The sequence below is a fragment of the Hippocampus zosterae genome, chromosome 20, assembly GCF_025434085.1.
Source record: "Hippocampus zosterae strain Florida chromosome 20, ASM2543408v3, whole genome shotgun sequence".
In the NCBI taxonomy this organism is placed as follows: Eukaryota; Metazoa; Chordata; class Actinopteri; order Syngnathiformes; family Syngnathidae; genus Hippocampus; species Hippocampus zosterae.
In genome coordinates, this window is record NC_067470.1 from 1425691 (window position 1) to 1446187 (window position 20497).

Consider the following 20497-nt stretch of genomic DNA (forward strand, 5'->3'; position numbering starts at 1 on the left):
GGCGCTTTGCGTTGTTTTGGCTCTGCAACTCCCTCGTTCAGAAACGTACATCGACCCACGGCGGCCTTTTGCCCGATTCACACTTGTGCGTCTCATGATCTTTCCACTTTTCACGCGTAGGCACTCACACACTCTGGCAATGACTACTTCTTTCTTAGCTGGGAGCACGTGGGAGCTGAGTGATAGCTCGCTCGCTTGTACCGTGTGAAAGTGCAGGCATGTTGCAAAGTTCCACGTCGTGTCTGCAAATCAAATTACATTATTTGCTAATTAAGTTAAACCACTGTGGTGGAGAAGTGGCAAAAAAAAAACCTGGAGATGAAAGTAATGTGTGCATGTGTTTTATTATTATTTTTTTTCCCAGGCGGCCATCTTGTTAGCGCTTGTTAGCACTGTCAGTTGGGTTTCCTTTTTCAGGTACAACCTAAAAAAAAAAGAGGCCGTTTTGGTTGCTTGTTTGTATAATAACAGCTCAGTGATTGTCAATGAGTGCTCCTGGTGTTTTCATTTTGTAAAAATGCAGACAAGCCCCCCCTTAAAAACAAGATCAACAGATTATACCTGCCCTGATGGGGGCACTATTCACTCACACGGAAATCCAACAAGAAAAGCGTCCTTGTAAACCAAGGCTCTGCTTCAGCATGGAGGGTTTGCTACAAGGAACTGTAAAAGGGCAAAAAAAAACAGGATCACCGCAGGGTTGATGCTGTGTACTAGGGAGGGGGGCGGGGGGCGCGGGATTTGGGATGGAAGGAGCGAGTTCCAAAGCAGATGTGAGAGAAGCCCTCAAGAAGAGAGACACGTAATAAAAAAGGATGCACAGGCGAGTCTTGCTGCAATTAGAGAAAAGACGGGGAGAGCAAAGCGAGAGAGAGAGAGAGAGAGAGAGAGAGAGAAAGAGAGAGAGAATGCCATCCTTACTTCCCCTTTGCCCTCTTTCCTCTCGCTCACCCGGCGCGCTGAATGTTAATGGATTTTCTGCCCCCTCATCCAAACACATACACACACTCTCCAATCCCTCCCCATGGACACTGCTGCATTGTTTGTGGTAGTGCCTCTATTCTTTCAAACTTAATTACCTTCTTGCCTTTTGTGGCATCAGGGGCTGGAAGTTTTTTTTTTTTTTTCTTCCTCTGTGGTAGTGGAGGTCGTCACACATTCTTTTGGCTGTGTGCTCCCTTAATCTGGGGGTGGGTGGGCGGTACGAGTGTGGGGCAGGAGGTGGGGGGGGCGGGGGGTATCAGGGATGAGGGTCCAAAGAGGGGAGCTTCTCCTCTGCTCCCGAAGCAACCCCACGCGCCCCCCCCCCCCGCCCTCATGCACGCGTGCATACATGTGCGCAAGTCATAATATTCAGGGCATAGGCTGCCCTTTGTTTGTGCGGTTCATTTCCAATCAACCTTAATTAACTGGAGAGTGTTTCCAGATTGCCGGCAAAAGAAAAATCCCCGCTTCCACCACCCCCCGCCCCCCCCCCCCCCCCCCCCCCCCCGTCCCACCTCCCTTTTAGCCTCAGCCTCTGCTGTTTTGAGTTGGAGGACGGAAAGGGGAAAAAATTGGAGGCATTAGCTATGTAGATTGGCTTCTCCTTTGATGCTGGGGGAAAAAAAAAATCTTTAGCAAGGGCCGTAATTGCAGACTGTGACCCGGCAGTGTCTGACTATTTATTTTAATGTTTCAGCTTGGTTTCAGTCGGAAATATTGCTGAGTTTCTACACATATTTTGACTGGACTGCGTAAGCCCATTTGGATACAAAACTAAATCTATTCAAACGTCTTGTGTCTGTTCAGCCACCGCCCCAAATATCCGAAGAGTAACAGTCGAGGTACTCTTGACTGGACTCCGATTGGAAACACAAGAGTTCTTCCGGTTTTTGCTCTTAAGCAGTCACTGGTTCAGTCTTTCCCACCATCTTTGTTGAATTTAGCCCAACAAATGTGCTCATGAAATCTGACCCCGGGTCAGAAAAGCTGATTCCCGTCCATCTCTTAATGCAGCCACGCGGTCGCTGGTCAGCAAGTTTAATTTTGAGTCTGACTTTTGTGGGCGGAGGGTGTTGGAGGGGGGGCGGGGGTATATCCGACATCAGTCAGGTATTGTCTTTCACTAACAATGACTTATCAGGTGTGGACCCGAGGGCAGTTTGGTGTAATGTTACCTGAGCATCCAGTCCCACCAATTTACCTGTCGTCAAGCTGAGTGATGGGTGCTGCATACCCGCTCCAGGGGGAAACCGAGGAGTCCATCTTACCACTCCACCTTCTTTTCCCCCCCCCTATCACACTCAAAAAGATTTCATTTATGGCCCTTTTCCCCTCTTGACACGTTTCCAATGGCGGACGCAGATGTACAGCGCTGCCGGCTGCTGATTGGTTGACCTCCTGATGGACTCGGCAGTGTTTGAGTTCAGTTTTCTGGTTTATACTCGTCTTCTGTCTCTGCCCCTATGAATGTCTCAATGCCGTGCTCGGCATGTTGAATAAACTACAACGAATGCAATCCCCTGGTTTTCCGCGATTGTTGTCGTGCTGTTGTTCTAGCTAATGCGTTCAATGCAGTCTGGTTTTCTCAGCTTTGCGGTGCAGTATTTTGATGTGGGCAATCTGAGCTGAGTCGAGCCTCTACAAGCACAGCAGAAAGGCGACATTGGCCTGCCAGTGCAGTGCTCCCCTAATTCTTTTTAAATGCCTCTCAACTGCAAAAGCTTGTAAACTTACATGTGCGGCCACTGCTTTGACTTCTCAGCATTAGGATTCAAATGAACTAGTAAGACAAAATGGTGGGACGATGCATCAATGAAGGGCAAACGGCAACTTTTACAGGTATCACCTTTGCATGGATGCCTTAAGTGTTCACACCGGCAGTTCCGGTAGCAAATGGACAATTTGGACCGAAAACAGATTCCCCACCGACTAAGAGGTGACAGTGTGGCGGCAGTGTCATTTCAGGTTTTGCATGCAAGAGGCCGAGCCTGCAACTTACGCATGACAGTGCGACCGGAGGACAAAAGTCGGAGGCGGGGACTGTGGCATTCAGCAGCTCACTTTGTCAAGTCTGAATTTCACTCTTGTGCTCTGCTTACACGATGTGATTGATGACAGACCTCTCAACAAACGCAAACCAGATTTGCCAACTTTTATGCAAGCCGTTTGTTTGTTTGGAGTACTCCCCCCCCATAACTACTGTCATATAAAAGCGTGGGGAAAATTGTGACTTCTCTTGCCATAAAAGCACAAAAGTGAGAGAAGCTGGGTATAATGGGGGATAATAATAATAATAATAATAATTAATAAAAACAACCTGCTTGGGACCGGATGTCTCCGTCTCGCTGAAGTACTGAAAGGCAGATGGATGGAAAGCGCTTTAGCCATGAGGGTGAGAGAGAGGAAAAACAATCCCACCAAAGAGAAGTCTCTGAGCCCCTCCCTCCCATTAGAACGTTGAGTGTCCAAGGCTGAAATTCCTGGCCTATTATTTGCCTCACACCGGATCTGATCTGCCACTTTAATTACCTGTCTGTACTTCACTGCATATGTGTGCACATGAGTGCACGGGGGCATGCTTAATTAAAAAAAAAAAAGTGGGGGGGGGATGCTGGTTGTTTCTTTGACTTTTTACCGTTGTGCGTGTGTGTGTGTTTCAGCTTAGTTCTTACTTGTACCATATATACACATGCAGTTTACCGCATGTATTTATCGAGCCAACTACTGCAATACAAGGCAGGCGGACGCTTTGTCATTGTGGCTTGTGGAGCACGCCTATCAACAGCTGTTTGCCATGGCTGCCAAATGATCAAAAAGGCATTCCCTCATCCCTAAGACGTACGTAAGTCCACATTTAAAAGTTAGAGCCGCGTCTTTTGTCTGAGCTACAACTCAAGCGGTTGAAATGACAGAGTAGTAAATACCGATGTGCGTGTTTTGCTGACTGCTTCCAACAGGCGCGGTTTGCGCAAAGCTCGCAAAGAGAGGAAACGTTTCACCACAGCAATTTAAAATGTAGAATTTATATCCTCAAGGTAGAAACTCGTCATTCCTTTTATTGTACGCACTTCTCATTGCCGCACAAACATTTCTTGATTTGATGCAAGTGCGGTTGTCCAAGCCAGCGTCCTTGCTGCGAGTGCCACACCGACCGCGGAAACAAAACAACGCGTTACACGGTGCGATAACGTCGTGCATTCCTTTGACGTAACGCATATTTATGGCCTGTTTTAACTTGTGGCTCCCTTAGAAGATAAACGACATTATAAATAATTGCCCACAATTACAAGAGTGTTTTCATAAGTAGATGTGTGTGTAAGCTTTTTCTTTTTCAGCCCTGTGGGAATCATTGCGACAAAGTGTTGTTTTGCGTCAATCCGAATCGCAATTTGAAGTTGTAAATAAAATATAATGAGTACATTTTTAAATTCAGTCGGCTCAAACTTTCACCGTGACTCAAAATATAGCAGAAAAAACACCTACCATGATTCATCCTCAAATGATTCATTTTGCCCCTTTCCCCCTTTAATCTTACGTACTGTATAAAACGAGTGAGATACAGCGAATGAAAACACAATTTCTCTTTTAATCTATCGCTAGTCCCCATGGAATCATCTCTTGGATATGTCAGATTATACCTGATTATAGCGCGTGCACATACACGTGCACTCCCCCTCAAACGCACACAAACGTTTGATTTCATTCCTCACGCTTTCACTGTCCCTCCCACTGGTTTTGTTTGGCCTTGGATTGGTACGGATTAATCCTCTAATTGCTTTGTAGCTTTGTTGTGCGGCAGGGAGAGAGTGGCAAAAGCGAGTCAGAATGAAGCAGCAGGTGGATAGGAGTGAATGGAGGTCAACGTAGGCCTTTAAAGCTTTCCTTTTAATGTCAGCTCACTCACCCGGAAGCTACCTGAGAGAAGCCGGTACTGTAGCCAGTAAAACAACGCGCTGCGGCTTCTCATTGGGAGCTTTTGACTGATCACGACAGCAATTTCCGTGAATTGGCAGTCAGCGTCTGTTGGTCTTTCTGATTTGTTTTGCATATCTTTGTCATTGCGGGATTGAATGACTGCCGGGTATGTGATTACTATTTGCATCGCTGGTCACGTGTGCCATTTCAATTAACACTCCACTTCTGCAAACACAAGGAAACAAAGAAGCTGGAGGGTTTTGAGCAGGTTCCCAACATTTCTTGAACCAAGGCGCCTTTTTCACCTCCGAAATATCTCACGGCACAACAACCAGCATGAATACTGAAACAATGAGGATCTTGTCCACATTCACTCACAAATAGACTTTTTAGTGAAATACAGTCTTATTGAATTGAACACAAAGCTGATCTATTAGCAGGAAGGCAGTTGGGCTCACCACTTACATGCGCCTTCTGCGATGACGGAAGATGATTTTGTTTTCCTGCCTGTCAATATATGTTACTGGCATAGATAGATGAAAAAAAGATCTATTTGCAATCCATTCAAACACTTTTCGGCCCAATCAAGCCAAACCGGATCATTCACGGCATACTCATGAGCCATGGCACCCCGGTTGAAAACGTTCTCATGATTTGTCACTTACATCTATGTTTGCCTCTCTTCTTTTCTCTCCAACTTAGGTCCCTGCTAGGCTGGATGAGATGAGATCCCCATGTAGCGGACGCCATGGCAACTTGTGACTCTCCCCCTATGGTCTCGTCACGGCAGCAGGAACATGGTGGCCAAAGGCTCGGTGTTGCTGAGGACAACTCGGCTCTGGCCATGGAGACTGGCGTCGCCCACAGCAACAATGCCGGTAGCAGCCAAACGTCGCCTGTAGCCAGAGAGGTGGAGAATGGCCTTGGAGAGTCGACTGTCAATCCACTGAGATCCACGGCAACCCTCACCTCTGTCAGTGCAACCATCGACTCTATTACAGAACAGAGTCGGAGAGAAAGCTTTACAACCGGTAACAAAGGGAGTGTTCCTGGGACTTTACCGGGAGGAGGAGGAGGAGCAACTTTGGGTTCGGACTGTTCTGCCCCTGCCACATCTCCCGTGGCGCCGGCGAAGGAGATCCCCTGCAACGAATGTTCCGGCTCCTTCTCCAGTTTACAAAAATATATGGAGCACCACTGCCCCAACGGCCGACTGCCCACCACCGGAGGCCACGAAGATGTCGATGAGCTCGAGGGTATGGCAGGAGAGGAGAGTGAAGACGACGGCGAGCGTGTGGGGTGTGCGCCCGGTGGAGGGGAAATAAACAGCGAGCTGGAAGAGGAGAGCGATGTGGAGAACCTGTGCGGTGAGATCATCTACCAGCCGGATGGCTCTGCCTTCATCGTGGAGGACTCCAAAGAGCAGCTTGGCAACCAGGAAGGGCTCCCCGGGGCTCTCCATTTCAGGGGCCTGCTATCCTCCCAGACTTTCCCCAATGCCCAGGCTACCACCGGCCAAAGTGGTCTGGGCCAAGGGGGGGAGCGGCTGGAGCAGCCTGCTGCACCTATGTCCTTCTTTCCCCAGATCATCAACTCCTTCCACATCGCATCATCCTTGGGAAGTAAATCGTTGGTGGCCGACCCCCCCTCCATATCAAGTACCTCAAATGGAGGGCGGGCAGGCACTAGTCCCGTGTTGCACAGTTTTCGTGTTTATGACCTCCGCCACAGGAATGACAAAGACTATTTGACGGGGGACGGTGCAGCCAAAAACTCCTGTGTATCCAAAGATGTCCCCAACAATGTGGACTTATCCAAATTTGAGGGCTGTGTGGCCGACGGGCGGCGAAAGCCAGTGCTCATGTGTTTCCTGTGCAAGCTCTCATTTGGCTATAGTCGCTCATTCGTGACACATGCTGTCCATGACCACCGAATGACCCTGAATGAGCAGGAGCAGAAGCTACTGAGCAACAAGCGTGTTTCTGCTATCATACAGGGCATCGGCAAGGACAAAGAACCTCTTATAAGCTTTCTGGAACCAAAAAAAACCCCTGTATCTGTGCTATCCCACTTTCCCACACCTGCTAACTTCCTAGGGCCAGACACTGGGCTCCGTGGCTTGTGGAACGCTTTCCACAGTAGTGGGGAGAGTGCCGAGTCCCTTCAGGCAGGCTTTGCTTTCCTGAAGGGCAGTGCCAGCAGCTCCTCCAATGACCAAAATCCCAGATCCCAAAGCATGCCAAAGGCTGAGACCAACCCAAACCTCGGTGGTGGGGCTGGTGCCCATAGAACCTCCAGTGGAAGTTCTGCTGCTGCTGCTGCCGCCGCCGCCACCGGTGTCAACCTGGATGGCCGGAACTCTGATCTTGACCGTAAGGGCCACATTAGGGACACGTGCACTTTGCAACCCAATGGGCCGGACCTGAGCCACTACCTGCCTGTTAAGCAGGAGCCCAGTGCAGTGGGAGAACAAAGTCCAGAGCAGGATGAGGACAGTTACTCCAATGGTGGCGGAGAAGAAATGGAGGCGGAGGACGAAGAGGAGCAGGCAATGAGTGTACTTCTCAAAGACCAGAGGGCCAACGGCACCAGTAGCAAAGATTTCCCTCTCTTAAACCAAAGTATTTCCCCTCTTTCCAACAGTGTGCTAATGTTTAACAGTGACAGCAAAGGTCCGCCATCCGCCTCCTCTTCCTCCCTGGCTATATGTGAGAAGCTGGAAATGGAAAAGACTCGTCTGTCCATTGCCCTGGCTGCTGCCAGAGAGCGGGAAAGCAGTAATGACTCGGCCGCTGAAGTTCTGATGGGGCGGGATGAGTCATCGCCGTCCTCCCACCCCCTTGACATGATATTGATGCGTCGGGATGATGAGAGTCCTGGACCTAACCATCCACACACTGGAAATCCCAGTACCCCTGGCACCCCGGGTACACCTGGTACCCCAGGGCCAGGTGAAGGGTCACCGGGAAGTGGTGTGGAGTGCCCAAAGTGTGACACAGTCTTGGGATCCTCACGTTCTCTTGGGGGCCACATGACTATGATGCATTCGCGGAACTCATGCAAAACGCTCAAGTGTCCCAAGTGTAACTGGCATTACAAGTACCAGCAAACGCTGGACGCTCACATGAAGGAGAAACATCCAGAATCTGGAGGATCGTGCGCTTACTGCCGTACGGGCCAGCCTCACCCTCGTTTAGCCAGAGGGGAAAGCTATACCTGTGGATACAAGCCTTTCCGCTGCGAGGTCTGTCTAATTTTACAAAGTACATCACCGTCTTTTGTGTATCTGACAAGGGGTGAATAGCATCACTTGTCATACCCTGTGTTCTAGCTCATGGCAAATCTTCCATTTTAGGTCTGCAACTACTCAACTACCACCAAAGGAAACCTTAGCATCCATATGCAGTCGGACAAGCATCTGAACAACGTCCAAACACTCCAGAATGGTGGAAGCGAGGCACAGTACAACCACAACCACGCCAACCCAGTTGCTAGTGCCGGCCTCGGTGCGGGCTGCGGGGCACCATCGCCATCCAAACCCAAACAAAAGCCGACTTGGCGATGTGAGGTAACCCAAAAAAAAATGAGACTGAGTATTTCACCCTGTGTTGCTGTTTGATGGTTTCAAATAGTTTCAATTCTCATGTGTGATTACTGACCACGCTTTCCTCGTCCAGGTTTGCGACTATGAGACAAACGTGGCCCGCAACCTGCGAATTCACATGACGAGTGAGAAACACATGCACAACATGATGCTGCTGCAGCAGAACATGAAGCAGATCCAACACAGCCTTCATTTAGGGCTGGCGCCAGCCGAGGCTGAGCTTTACCAGTATTATCTGGCTCAAAACATCGGCCTGGCGGGTGTTAAACTGGAAAACCCCGGCGGCGGAGGCGGCCCAGACACCCAGATGATGATCAACCCCTTCCAGCTCGATGCTGCAACAGCAAGTGCTCTTGGATCCGGTCTCGGTAAGCGACACATGAATCCAAATAAAACAACTGCGATTGAATGTTACTTTATTCATACCTAATGTGTAGAACAAGAAAAGTTAAAAAAAAACACTCCCATTCTTTTTTTTCCCCTCACTTGCCCCCTTTGCTCCAACTCTTTTTCCTTCCCCTTATCTCCTCTCTCATATTGTCTCTCTGTCCAATGTCTCCTTGCTTTGACCCTACGCTGATTAAAAAGATGACTATGAGATGGACCATAAGAATAATTCTTAATCTTTCATTTCTAATTTTCTTAAATCAGATTAATCCTTGCCACCATACACGCTACCCCACCTTTCCAAACCCCAGAAAGAACACGCGTGCACACACACACACACACACATGCACACACACTGGCACGCAGCAGGAAGTGGATTCCTGTAGGAGTGAGCGAGCTTTAACAATGACCCTGCAGTGTTACACACACTCCCTCTGCCAGTGTTGAGGTCACAGCCCAGCCAGCAGATGTACTCACAGTGATTTACACCGATAACACCCAGCTCCCTATCGTGAGTGCAGCTGTACAGGGGTTTAGATGGTGCGAGCGTGATTGTTTTATATTCAAATACGGAAGAGGCTCATTGGGAATATCCTTCGCTCTGCACTTAATAATTAATACAATGCATTTCGTGAATAGATTTCAATTTGTCATTTTTGTGCTCCAAACAAAGTGTTAAATGATGTAAAAAAACTGACATTTTGTGCTTTGATAGCATGAATAGGGGGGTCAATGAAGAGATGAAACAAAATAGTTTGTTAGATTTCTACCGGTTGGCAGATTTTCTTTCATTTCCAGGTCTGGGTGGGCAAAGAAAGAGAAAATGTTGCTTCTTTTCACATCTTTGTGTGTGTGTGTGTGTGTATGAGAGGAAAAACCCGCCCTTGAGAAGCGTTGTCCCACTGCTGCTAAGAGGAGTAATTAAAGCTACCTGATGAGCGAGTTAGCGAGTTGAAAAGGATGATTGTAATTGATCCTGATTCAATCCTATTAGGTTTTTTTTTTTTTAATAGACGAGACTTTGTAAGGAGCCCTCGTCGTCTGTGAGGCTTTATTTTATGAAATCCTTTTGTGTAAAAGAGGCCTGCATGGAGGACTCCATTCTCCCTCCCTGTCCTCTTCTCTCCAAATTAATGTTCATCCCCCCCCCCCCTCACTCCCGATACATTTTTACTGTCATACATGCTTCTCCCCGTGTCGCCGTGATCTTAACGTTAATGTCGCCTCCCCCGTTCGCTTTCTTTTTAGTGAACAGTGACCTCTCATCGGAATTGCGTCTCGCCACCGGTCAGCTGATGGCTGACGATCTCTCGCTGGTGTCCTCAGGTGGAATGGGGGCCATGTCCTCAGCGGACCCTTCCCTCTCCTCCCTGTCGCCGCCTATTAGTGACCCCTCGCTGCGCCTCTACCAGTGCGCCGTGTGCAACTGCTACTCCACCGACAGCCTGGAGGCGCTTAATGCCCACGTCAACACGGAGCGCTCGCTGCAGGAGGAGGAGTGGCGCTGCGTGGTCGGCGACGTCTACCAGTGCAAGCTGTGCAGCTACAACACGCAGCTCAAGGCCAACTTTCAGCTGCACTGCAAGACGGACAAGCACATGCAGAAGCACCAGTTGGTGGCTCACATCAAGGAAGGGGGCAAGGCCAACCAGTGGAGATTAAAGTGCGTGGCCATCGGCAACCCTGTGCACCTCAAGTGCAACGCTTGTGACTACTACAGCAACAGTGTGGATAAACTGAGGCTACACACCACCAATCAGAGGCATGAGGCTGCCATACGACTTTACAAGGTAAAAATGCTCTTGTCTGATCTCACAAAAAGCCGCCCCGTTCCGATACACCGCGGGGGGGAGTTGACGCGATAGAACCACGTGTCGGTTTTGCATGTTATCCTTTGTGTTTGTTTGTTTCTTCACTGAGCCCATCACAAGGATATGACGTTCACATTCGAATGGGAGGACAAAGACGAAAAAAAAAGGGGGGGGGGGTGCTGTGTGGATATGGAGCGGTTTCCTGGGCACATTTCCTGCTTTGATACCGCTGGCGTTACCCAACATGCTTCAAATTCTTTGGCTCGACCTTTCACTTAATTTCATTCATTCATTCATTCATCTTCCGAGCCGCTTGATCCTCACTAGGGTTGCGGGGGGTGCTGGAGCCTATCCCAGCTGTCTCCGGGCAGTAGGCGGGGGACACCCTGAATCGGTTGCCAGCCAATCGCAGGGCACACAGAGACGAACAACCATTCGCACTCACACTCACACCTCGGGACAATTTAGAGTGTTCAATCAGCCTGCCACGCATGTTTTTGGAATGTGGGAGGAAACCGGAGCACCCGGAGAAAACCCACGCAGGGAGAACATGCAAACTCCACACAGGGAGGCCGGAGCTGGAATCGAACCCGGTACCTCTGCACTGTGAAGCTGACGTGCTAACCACTGGACTACCGGGCCATTAAATCTTTTGTTTTTGTAGTGTACTTTTGTGTCGGAGCTCCCAAAAATGTGTTTCATTTTCAAAAGTTGAAAATATATTTCAAGTACATATTTTATCAACACGTAAACACGCAATTGAGTTTTCCCATGCATTTTCAGCGGTGGTTCTCGGCGGGAGTTTGAGGGGAAGGGGCAGAGCCCCCTTAACTCTATTTGTGTTTTATTGTGTGTGTGTGTGTGTGTGTGTGTGTGTATTGGACAGCGCATATTACTTTCACTCTCTCAAAATGCGTTTTTGTGTCAACGTGTGGCATCATCTCTCCAACATGTCAGCCATGGTTTTTGAGTGCCACCAATAAGAAAAATAAGATTAAAAAACAACAACAACAGAAAAGCAGGCAATCGCAAACATTTGACGCAAGGCGAGCTTTTTTTTGTGTTTTTATTTTTTTTGTCCTTTTTTTTTTTTTTTCTTCCTCCCTCAAGATATTCCAAGATATTCAAGCCAGGCCGTGTCTTTTTCAGCATGGCATGTGGGCCAGCCCAATGCCCGCTCTGTGCACCCTGATCACCGCAATACCTCATCTACCCACCCATCGACCCCTACAGGCTTCAACAAATGTGTTCCACAGATGAGGCTTTTAATGCCTCTGGCACAAGTCCCAATATTTTACCCTTGGACATGTGGTACATGTGCTACGAAAGCCAAGCAAGTGGGAGAAAAGGCAGCGAGTGGTCGGACTGGAGTAGAGGAAAAAAAAAATCATTTCTTTTATTTGACCAGAAAAAAAAAACCCACCTCCTCTTTCATGTATTGGCAGAGGTGAAAAGCACATGGGAACGGAGGTAGCTCGGCCCGGCGCATAAAAGATCCGAGTGTTGACTACTTTACCATCTGTTTTTTTGGGGAAACACAGAAAATCTTTATGGCACGAGAAACCATTTGAAGACACAAAACAAAAAGCATATTCAGGAGATTTTATGACCGCTTTGTAGCGCCGATGGAATACTTCTAAGGGGAATTTGAAAGTGTCTTATTTTCCAGACTTTTTAACGGAGAGAGACAAATGACATTTGCAGCACATAGACACGAAATAAACGGGTGTCCCGGGACCGGCAAGTGTCCAAAGTCACAGGCCTCGTTTGAAGAAAAAGAAAGAGAAAAAAAAAAAGCCTAGCTGGCGCTTAGGAGAGAAAATTACTGTACCGTCTTTTCTCGAGTATAATATGCTCTTGTGTGTCATACGGTCATCCAAAAAATTTTTTTTTTGGGCAATGTGGGGGAAAAAAAAGTTAATTTTATATTTTATCCCTCAGACCAGCTAAAATATTGTTTATAATTGAACATTTTCCGTAACAATGAATCACAATTGAGCTGCATACATACGGTGGCAATTCTACTCAGTACAATACTGGCATGGCAACAGGAGTCCCAAACTTTGATCCCATTCATTCATTCATCTTCCGTACCGCTTGATCCTCACTAGGGTCGCGGGGGGTGCTGGAGCCCATCCCAGCCGTCTCCGGGCAGTAGGCGGGGGACACCCTGAATCGGTTGTCAGCCAATCGCAGGGCACACAGAAACAAACAACCATTCGCACTCACACTCACACCTAGGGACAATTTAGAGTGTTCAATCAGCCTGCCATGCATATTTTTGGAATGTGGGAGGAAACCGGAGCACCCGGAGAAAACCCACGCAGGCCCGGGGAGAACATGCAAACTCCACACAGGAATGCCGGAGCTGGAACTTTGATCCCATTAAATTTATATATTGTATTTGTGATGGCCTGTCCCTGGTTCGAACAATTGCTTATTTTTAATTTAATTTAATTTAATTTTTTTGACATTTCTGTACAATTGACATTCGATTTTCTAAATTGCATCTATTATTACCCAAGTACAGTATTAGCACAGCTGTTGAGCGCAAGACATGTGCCAGTAGCCTGTGCCGGTTAGTTGGACATTAAACTCCGTCATAGCATCGCATGTCTGTCGCTGGCCGGCGCTTGTGTTTAGCTTAGCATTGAATATGATGATGTATGGTTTCGTTTATGATTTGTAATAACAAACAGTGGCCTTTAATACGCACAGGAGACGGGAGTAAATCTGCCAGTGCCATTCACAAGTGGAGCACGGCTAAGCAAGGGGGGGTCAGTTTGTAGCCTGTGTGTGTGTGTGTGTGTGTGTGTGTGTGTATATGTGTCCACTGGGCTTTGAGGTTGCGATCAGGGCTGTGCCCTTGGGTCATTAGGAGTGGAGAATGTTCATGGTCAGTGTTGCATGGTCAGGGACCACACACACACACACACACACACACACACACACACACACACACACACACACACACACACAGTCAGACATATACACACGCAAACACAGACACGCAGTCTCGTAGGCCATAGCACCTGTTTCTCAGATGGCTGTCTGAATAAATCTTCAACTGTCCTCAGTCGCCATTAGCCTCGCCCCTTCCGTCGTCTGTGTCTGTCTGTCTGTCTGTCTGTCTGTCTGTCTGTCTGTCTGTCCAGTTTTCCGTCATTATTCAAGCAAAAATGGACATCCGGGCTCCACCGTGCATTTCCATATTTCTGTTTTTCTTTTCAGGATTTTCCCACCCGTCTATCTGTCCCTTGTGTACTTCTTTGAACTCTGCCGCATAAAAAGCTCCACATTTTTTTTTTTATGGGCGGAGTGGAAAAAGAGGGCAGAGGACACCCACCGGTGTATAGATGTCTTCATGTACTTCGAGAAAGTGCAGATCGGCCTTCCCATTAGCTGTAATTCCCCCCCGGCTGGTCAATTGAACATGAGCATGCGTTGAGAAAACACACCTTCAGTGTCCCCCCCTTTGTTTTCACGAGCGTCGAGCCTTCTCATTTGATTGACATTTTTGCTTTTCTTGCATGCGGATTGTATTCGGCCCATCCCTTTCAGAATGCAGATAGTTTGATTTGTGGTATGAAGTCAAGCGCCGTGCCTTGGCTATTAGCGAGGGTCAACCCTTGCCACTCTCATTTGAAAATCAAATATCTCTCTGTTTATGCAGCCCAAATTATCATCATTTCAGCCGACGTGATGGGCAAAATCGACAGGATCTTGACTTCTGTCGATTTGCATCAAAAGCCATTGTGTTCGTCCTCGAGAATGGTAAAGAGTCGGCTCCATTTCAAATGCACGGCGCCGTTTATGACACGGTCCCTCGCATACGAGGCGTATGCGTTGCATATATTCATGGCGGCGTATTATATCTCCAGTTAAGTTTCTGGTTCATCCGCGGCCCCATTATGAAGTCTTCCCACTTGAGCCGCTGTCTGCTTGATCGTCGCCTCCTTGTCTCCCATTAACTCCAAGAGTAGTTATTCTTCTCAAAAAGGGGTGGGGGTGGGGGGGGGCACCGATTGAGCACCGCGCGCTGTCACGATGCGGCCCCCGTCAGACGACCCGGGCTCACCTTCTGTCCCCTCATTTTTTTTTTTTTCCTTTCATCCTCCTCGCCTTTCACCTGTCGCCATTACAATGGATACCTTATGAGAGCTTCGGGTGAAGTGGGGGGAGGGTGGCGGCTAATTAAAGCGCAGGGATGCAGGTGCTTGTGCGCATGTGTCTGTACACTGTGGCTTTGTGCGCTTGAGTGGACAGCCTTTATCCTTCAATAATCCTCCTCGATATTAATAAGGGATCCTCCTTCCCCCCCCCGGCTTCAACCAGATGGTTAGCAGAGCCGCGGCGTGCGCGCATTTCCGCGTGCGCCATCTAGTCTTTGCTCACGCTCCCGATTGCAACTGCCGCGTCGTGTTCATAAACACACTTCCTTCCGCTCACTTTGAAGCAGCACGGCTCGATCTGCGTTCCGTGTCGCTGGGCTAGCTAAACGACGCCGGGTGTGTGAAGCTCCGCCCTTTCGGCACTTTACCTGTACCAAGCTTGAACCCCAGAAAGCGATTCGTCAGTCAGTCGGTCAGTCAGTTGCGCTCGACGACGGTAAAAACGGTATTATTCCTCAGTCAGCACGTGGGTTTGTGACATTCACAACTTAAGTTGTGTCGCACCGAAGAATATTTTCATTCGCGGCGTTAATTTTAGATGCTTCTTCTCCCTCGCGTCAAACGCTAAGATATTGATGTGGACAAAGTTGAGCTGAAATACTCTTCCATGCTCCTACCCAATCAATAATCAATCGATTTGGAGGTAATTGTGCCTCCCTCTCTCTCTCTCTCTCTTTCGCTCTCACCACACGCTCTCTGTCATTATCTGCATGTGGCCCAGTAGGTGGGAATGAAAAGAGAGCTCCAAGGCTTGAGGAATGGTGTTGGTGGGCCGGTGGAAGGAGGGGAGGGGGGGGGGAGAGAACCGGCTTGCGCTGCCGTCCATCCACCTTTACCCGCAGGCCCCCGATGCTCTCAGCAGCAGCACAATGTTCCTGACCTCCTGTGAGTTCAAGCAGCTTAGGTTCTGTGAGGTAATCCCTGATGCTTTGAAATAGACCTGATAGAAAGCCCACTTACTTGTTCGGGATTAATGCGGGTCGAATGACAGGGGGGGCGGGGGGAGATTGGGCCGGGGCGAGGGTGTGTCAATTCGTTGATTTTCTACATATTTAGGAATATTCACATTCGCCAAGAATTATGATTGAGCGTTTGAATTTGACAGTTTAGAGTTCAGCGTCCTCACCCCAACTTAGTAGGATGTAGCGTAAAAAGTGCTGCGATGACTCAAAATAGGGTTTTGAATGGGGCTGCGAGTCCGAAAGCAGTTTTTGGTTTGGAGCTATTGCGTGTTAGGCTTGCCCTGCAGAACAAATTTAAACTTTGGCCTCAACACCAACACACACACACACACAAAAAAAGCAACTGTTGCTAAGAATTGGAATCAGAGCATAGAGCGAGATAACATCCCGAGTAGTGAAAACACAACGGCAGATCAGTGAGGGTTGAACTTTGTGCCCTCTGGTCACGTAATAATGTGAATGTAAAGCCTCCGCCGCTACCGTGCTGCCAGCCGTTGCCAAATTTGAAAAGAGATAGCAACCTGAGTGGAGAAAGCGCTGATAAACGGAGGCTGATGATATTTTCTCTGCGCTTTTCTACTTTTCTAACGACGTATGCTATGCTAACATGCTAACATTTGTTTTGCAAGAATACAGTCGAGTAGCAACCTGAGTGGAGAAAGCGCTGAAAAACAGAGATAAGGCTGATGATATTTTCCCTGCGCTTTTCTACTTTTCTAACGACGTATGCTATGCTAACATGCTAACATTTGTTTTGCAAGAATACAGTCGAGTAGCAACCTGAGTGGAGAAAGCGCTGAAAAACAGAGATAAGGCTGATGATATTTTCCCTGCGCTTTTCTACTTTTCTAATGACGTATGCTATGCTAACATGCTAACATTTGTTTTGCAAGAATACAGTCGAGGAGGTCCTACCATGCCGCTTTTTTTTTTTTCCTCTGTATATTTTCTCGATCCTTCCTCCTCCTCAGTCAAACAGGAGTCTCGGCTAGGGCCAGCGAACTGGGCGGTTGGGGGTTGGTGGGGGAACAAAGACAAACATTTGAGTAATCTTCAAAGAGTCCATTGGTATGTTGAGTGGACGCTGGTATGTGGACTACGGCCGAGGCTCTTTCAAGGGAAAACAATCTCCTTCCTTTACGCGTCGGCGTCTGGGCAAACACCAGCCAGCCAGGCAATTCTCCTCTCTGGTGTCACCGCTATCATTTTACTGCTCCCCCGCCTATGCCGCCACGGTAGCTTCCTCTATATTTGGGAGAGCAGCATCGACTTTATGGGTTGCGCGAGAACAAATCAGGTTCATGAAAATGTCGGTTGAGTTGACGTGACGTGCCGGGAATTGTTCAAGGAATTATCTTATGTGCGCTCGCACACCGTCTCTATTTTAGTCGCTGGCTACTGATAAGTGCACAGACGGAGGCCCTCCGTAAGAGGAGGCCAGGGGCAAGCGTGCCATCTTTCCCCATCACTTGCAAGGCGCACGAAACAACAGCGGCTCATTTAGAAATGAAAATTGAACGGTGCCATTCAAGTGCATCACGCGCATGGTGTCTCACGGCATGACGAGAGCCTCATTTAATGGCTGCACTTCTTAGAGGAACAGTTCCAAAATGAACTCTCTTTGTCCTTGTAATCACCACCCGATTTCTCACGAAGATCCACCTCGGGGTTAATTTCTACCGCGTCTCTTTCATTAGCGGGACTCTCGGTATTAGACGTGTTTTGTTCCCTGTACCTTTTTTGTTTTGTGCTAAGTGAAACCATGTGACAGGGTCGGGGCTAACTGCAAAACAATACTCCCTTCACAGGCTCAGGAATGTGTAATTAGTGATTTGAACTCGACGACGCTTGTCGAGATCCTTCCCGATCAGTCTCTCCCTTTCTGTCTCATGTTCTTTTGTTCTCACCACTTTTAGTTTCTTATGCTCTTTGTCTCTCAAAGCAGTCAGTGCGTTTGCCTTGCCGTGCAGTTTGAACCTTCCTTTTGTCAAACTATCACTAATGGCTATTTTCTTTCTTTTTTTTGCAAGCACACACGTCTCACAAAGAGAGCAGAGAAAACCAAACTTGGCAAAAATAAAAATACAAATCGCAGCCCCTCCCGGCAGCAAAATGATTTTCCCTTCTCTTTTGGTTTTAGTTAAATATAACAACATCCGTGTCGTACAAACCTCTTTGATGCTAGCAAGCAATTAGCCGAAGCTCCAGATTTCCATTCCTTTTATTTTTGTTTTTCTCGACGTCTCTCACAGATCCTGTCAATTAGGCCTCGCCTTGATTTTCACCCGAGGCATCTTTGGCACGTGAGGAAAACTGGAAAATGATTAACACTGCCCAAAGGCGTGTTAGCATTTGTGCTGAGTCCCTCCTCCTGGTGCGGCGTTGGCAAAAAAAAAAAAAAAAAAACCACAATCCGCTGAGCATGTTAGCATTTTTGACCATCTTGAGCCAATTTATGATCTCTGTCCCATTGTGAGATAACAAAAATGGTTTCGGGACGCGGGGAGGTCTGGTGAGAGTCACCTGGCGGCAGCGGAGACAAGCGGGAGCTTTTACACCCTAATGGGTTACGGTCAGGATCGCTCATAGTGAATAAGTGTCTGAGCCTTGCTGTCCAAAATCTCATGCGAATGTAAATACTCATCCATTTTGGTGGGGGGGTGTGGAGGTGACGGCAAACACGCACATTCATTCACTCGCACGCACGCATACACGCGCTGATGAGTAAGTAAGCCCTCTTCTGGCGTCTTGTGTTTCTTTGAGTCTGTTATTCCCAACTGCTGGCTCAGTACAATGTAAAATATGTGTGACTAGGCTTCATTGACCAAAACCAGAAGAAATGGATCATGTAAATCCTTAGCAAGGCCGTTTGTCTCCTCCTTTTGTGAGGGGTTGGCTATGTGTGTGTGTGAGTGTGTGTGTGTTGGAGGAGGGGAGGTGGAGGCTTGTGTAAAAGGGAAAGAAAAAAAAAAAAAGAAGAGCTCTGGAGACTGAAGTGATTTTTCCAAGAAAGGGGGCCAGGAAGGTCAGGAAGCTGTGAACTTCAGATTGACCTTTGGCCCATATGTCAGCTACACTTACATCACTACTGCAAGTGTGTAAAATGTATGCGTGTGTGTGTGTGTGTGGAAACGAGAGAAAGGGAAATCCGGCTGGTTGGCCCGGGGAGTTATTTTATATTTCCTCAAAGCTGTATCGCCTTTACGTCCTCATTGTGTCTGCTGACAAGTAGCAAAGAGTAAATGGCAGAATGGAGGGAAGGGGGGGGGGGGGGGAGGGAGAGTGCGTACGAGCAGACGGATGGCAGGGAGGCTTTAGACCAAAGACTCAGCGTGATCATTCATTTATTTGCCTTGGCAGCCATTACGCAATAGACGCTTCTTATTATTATTGGGTGACCTAAGCTAAGCTGGCCCACGGGCCCTCGTGCACCTCACGGACGGACGGCCCTCCGAGCGGTGATTACGCGGGACGGCCATCGGCCGGGACTGAGACGCGGGAGAAGCAATTTAGCTTGAGGAAATATTTGTCTTAGCTTTTATGATAGCGGAGGGCTTTGCAAGCAAAACAAGGAAAGAAGATCAGAAAGAGGAAAAAAGACAAGTTGGGTTTTTAAATTATTTCTATTTTGTTTTTTTTAATACATATAGTTTTAAGGATAGCGGTTCGACGATACGAAAGGACGCAGTTGCCTTGAGACAGTGAAATATAAAGCAAAAGATTTGCATGGCGCGTTAAACGAACATTGCATACAATAATTGATGACAAGCACATTTTCACGAAAAACTGATTTACAGTGACGTGTTTCAGGCAAATTTAGCACTTTTTTCACACTTATTAAGGTCGAAGCTGTTTCAACGTATCCCATTAACAAAGTTTTCGCCGCTGTAACGTTCACAAGTTTTCACGTCCTTCATTTTCCATTTGCCGGATTTGCCTACAACGAACGCCTTTAGAACATAAAACGTCATTCTAACGATTGGGTTTTTCTCACTTAATAGTGACAAGGCCTTTGTCGCAACGACCCGTGGGAAGCCAACTGCCGCGACCTTGCTTATGAACAAAATGTGCAACGCGGGATTCCCCTCTGTTGCTTAGCAACACTCCCGATCGACTCGGTACATTGTTGCACTTCCTGTCAGAATGCAACGGAGGCATTGCGCCGGTCCTGAGCGCGCAGTCTGAAAACATGTCTGGTAAACGGAAGCAAATCTCGCGCCGTCTCCCAGACTCGGGCGGCACTGGCAGTTCCAAATGGCGATTAACATTTGCTAACGGAACGGCTTCAGACATCAAGTCGGAACGCTAACGCGGTTTGTTTCCTGTCTCATGAAATCAGTGTTTTTCTTCAAATCTGGCTTTGTGAAACCTCTTGTTTAGCGACACATGCGAGACAGCACTGAGCATCTCATGAGCCAACCGAGGTTGACGTTTTCATCGAATATCAATAACAGTCGTTGTATGTGGCGTCAAATTTGTCTTCCCGTGCCTGACTTGCATTTGCTGCTCTCGCTAACGCTGGATGTCAGGTGGCTCCTACCTGGCGCCCTCAGCTTCTTTTTATAGCAGCGCCAGTGATCTCGCTATTCAACTCGCCTTTGTCCCGGGGGCTGAGCGATGGTAGGCAGCAACCTGTTTGGAAGTTTGGAAGCACAGGTTGGA

At 48.1% G+C, this 20497-nt stretch overlaps 1 protein-coding gene across 9 annotated transcripts in view; it reads left to right on the forward strand.

Moving 5' to 3' along the window:
- The window catches only part of zfhx4 (zinc finger homeobox 4), a 119512-nt gene that overhangs the window by 57291 nt on the left and 41724 nt on the right, over window positions 1-20497 (forward strand). For 8 of the 9 annotated variants that reach the window (XM_052054628.1, XM_052054630.1, XM_052054627.1 and 5 more), the window contains 4 exons: window positions 5602-8143; window positions 8255-8467; window positions 8577-8871; window positions 10139-10680. In XM_052054628.1, the coding sequence (XP_051910588.1) occupies window positions 5648-8143; window positions 8255-8467; window positions 8577-8871; window positions 10139-10680 (3546 nt within the window). In that variant the 5' untranslated portion in view covers window positions 5602-5647. The remainder of the gene's footprint in view (window positions 1-5601; window positions 8144-8254; window positions 8468-8576; window positions 8872-10138; window positions 10681-20497) is intronic. The other variant, XM_052054636.1, reaches the window with a different exon arrangement.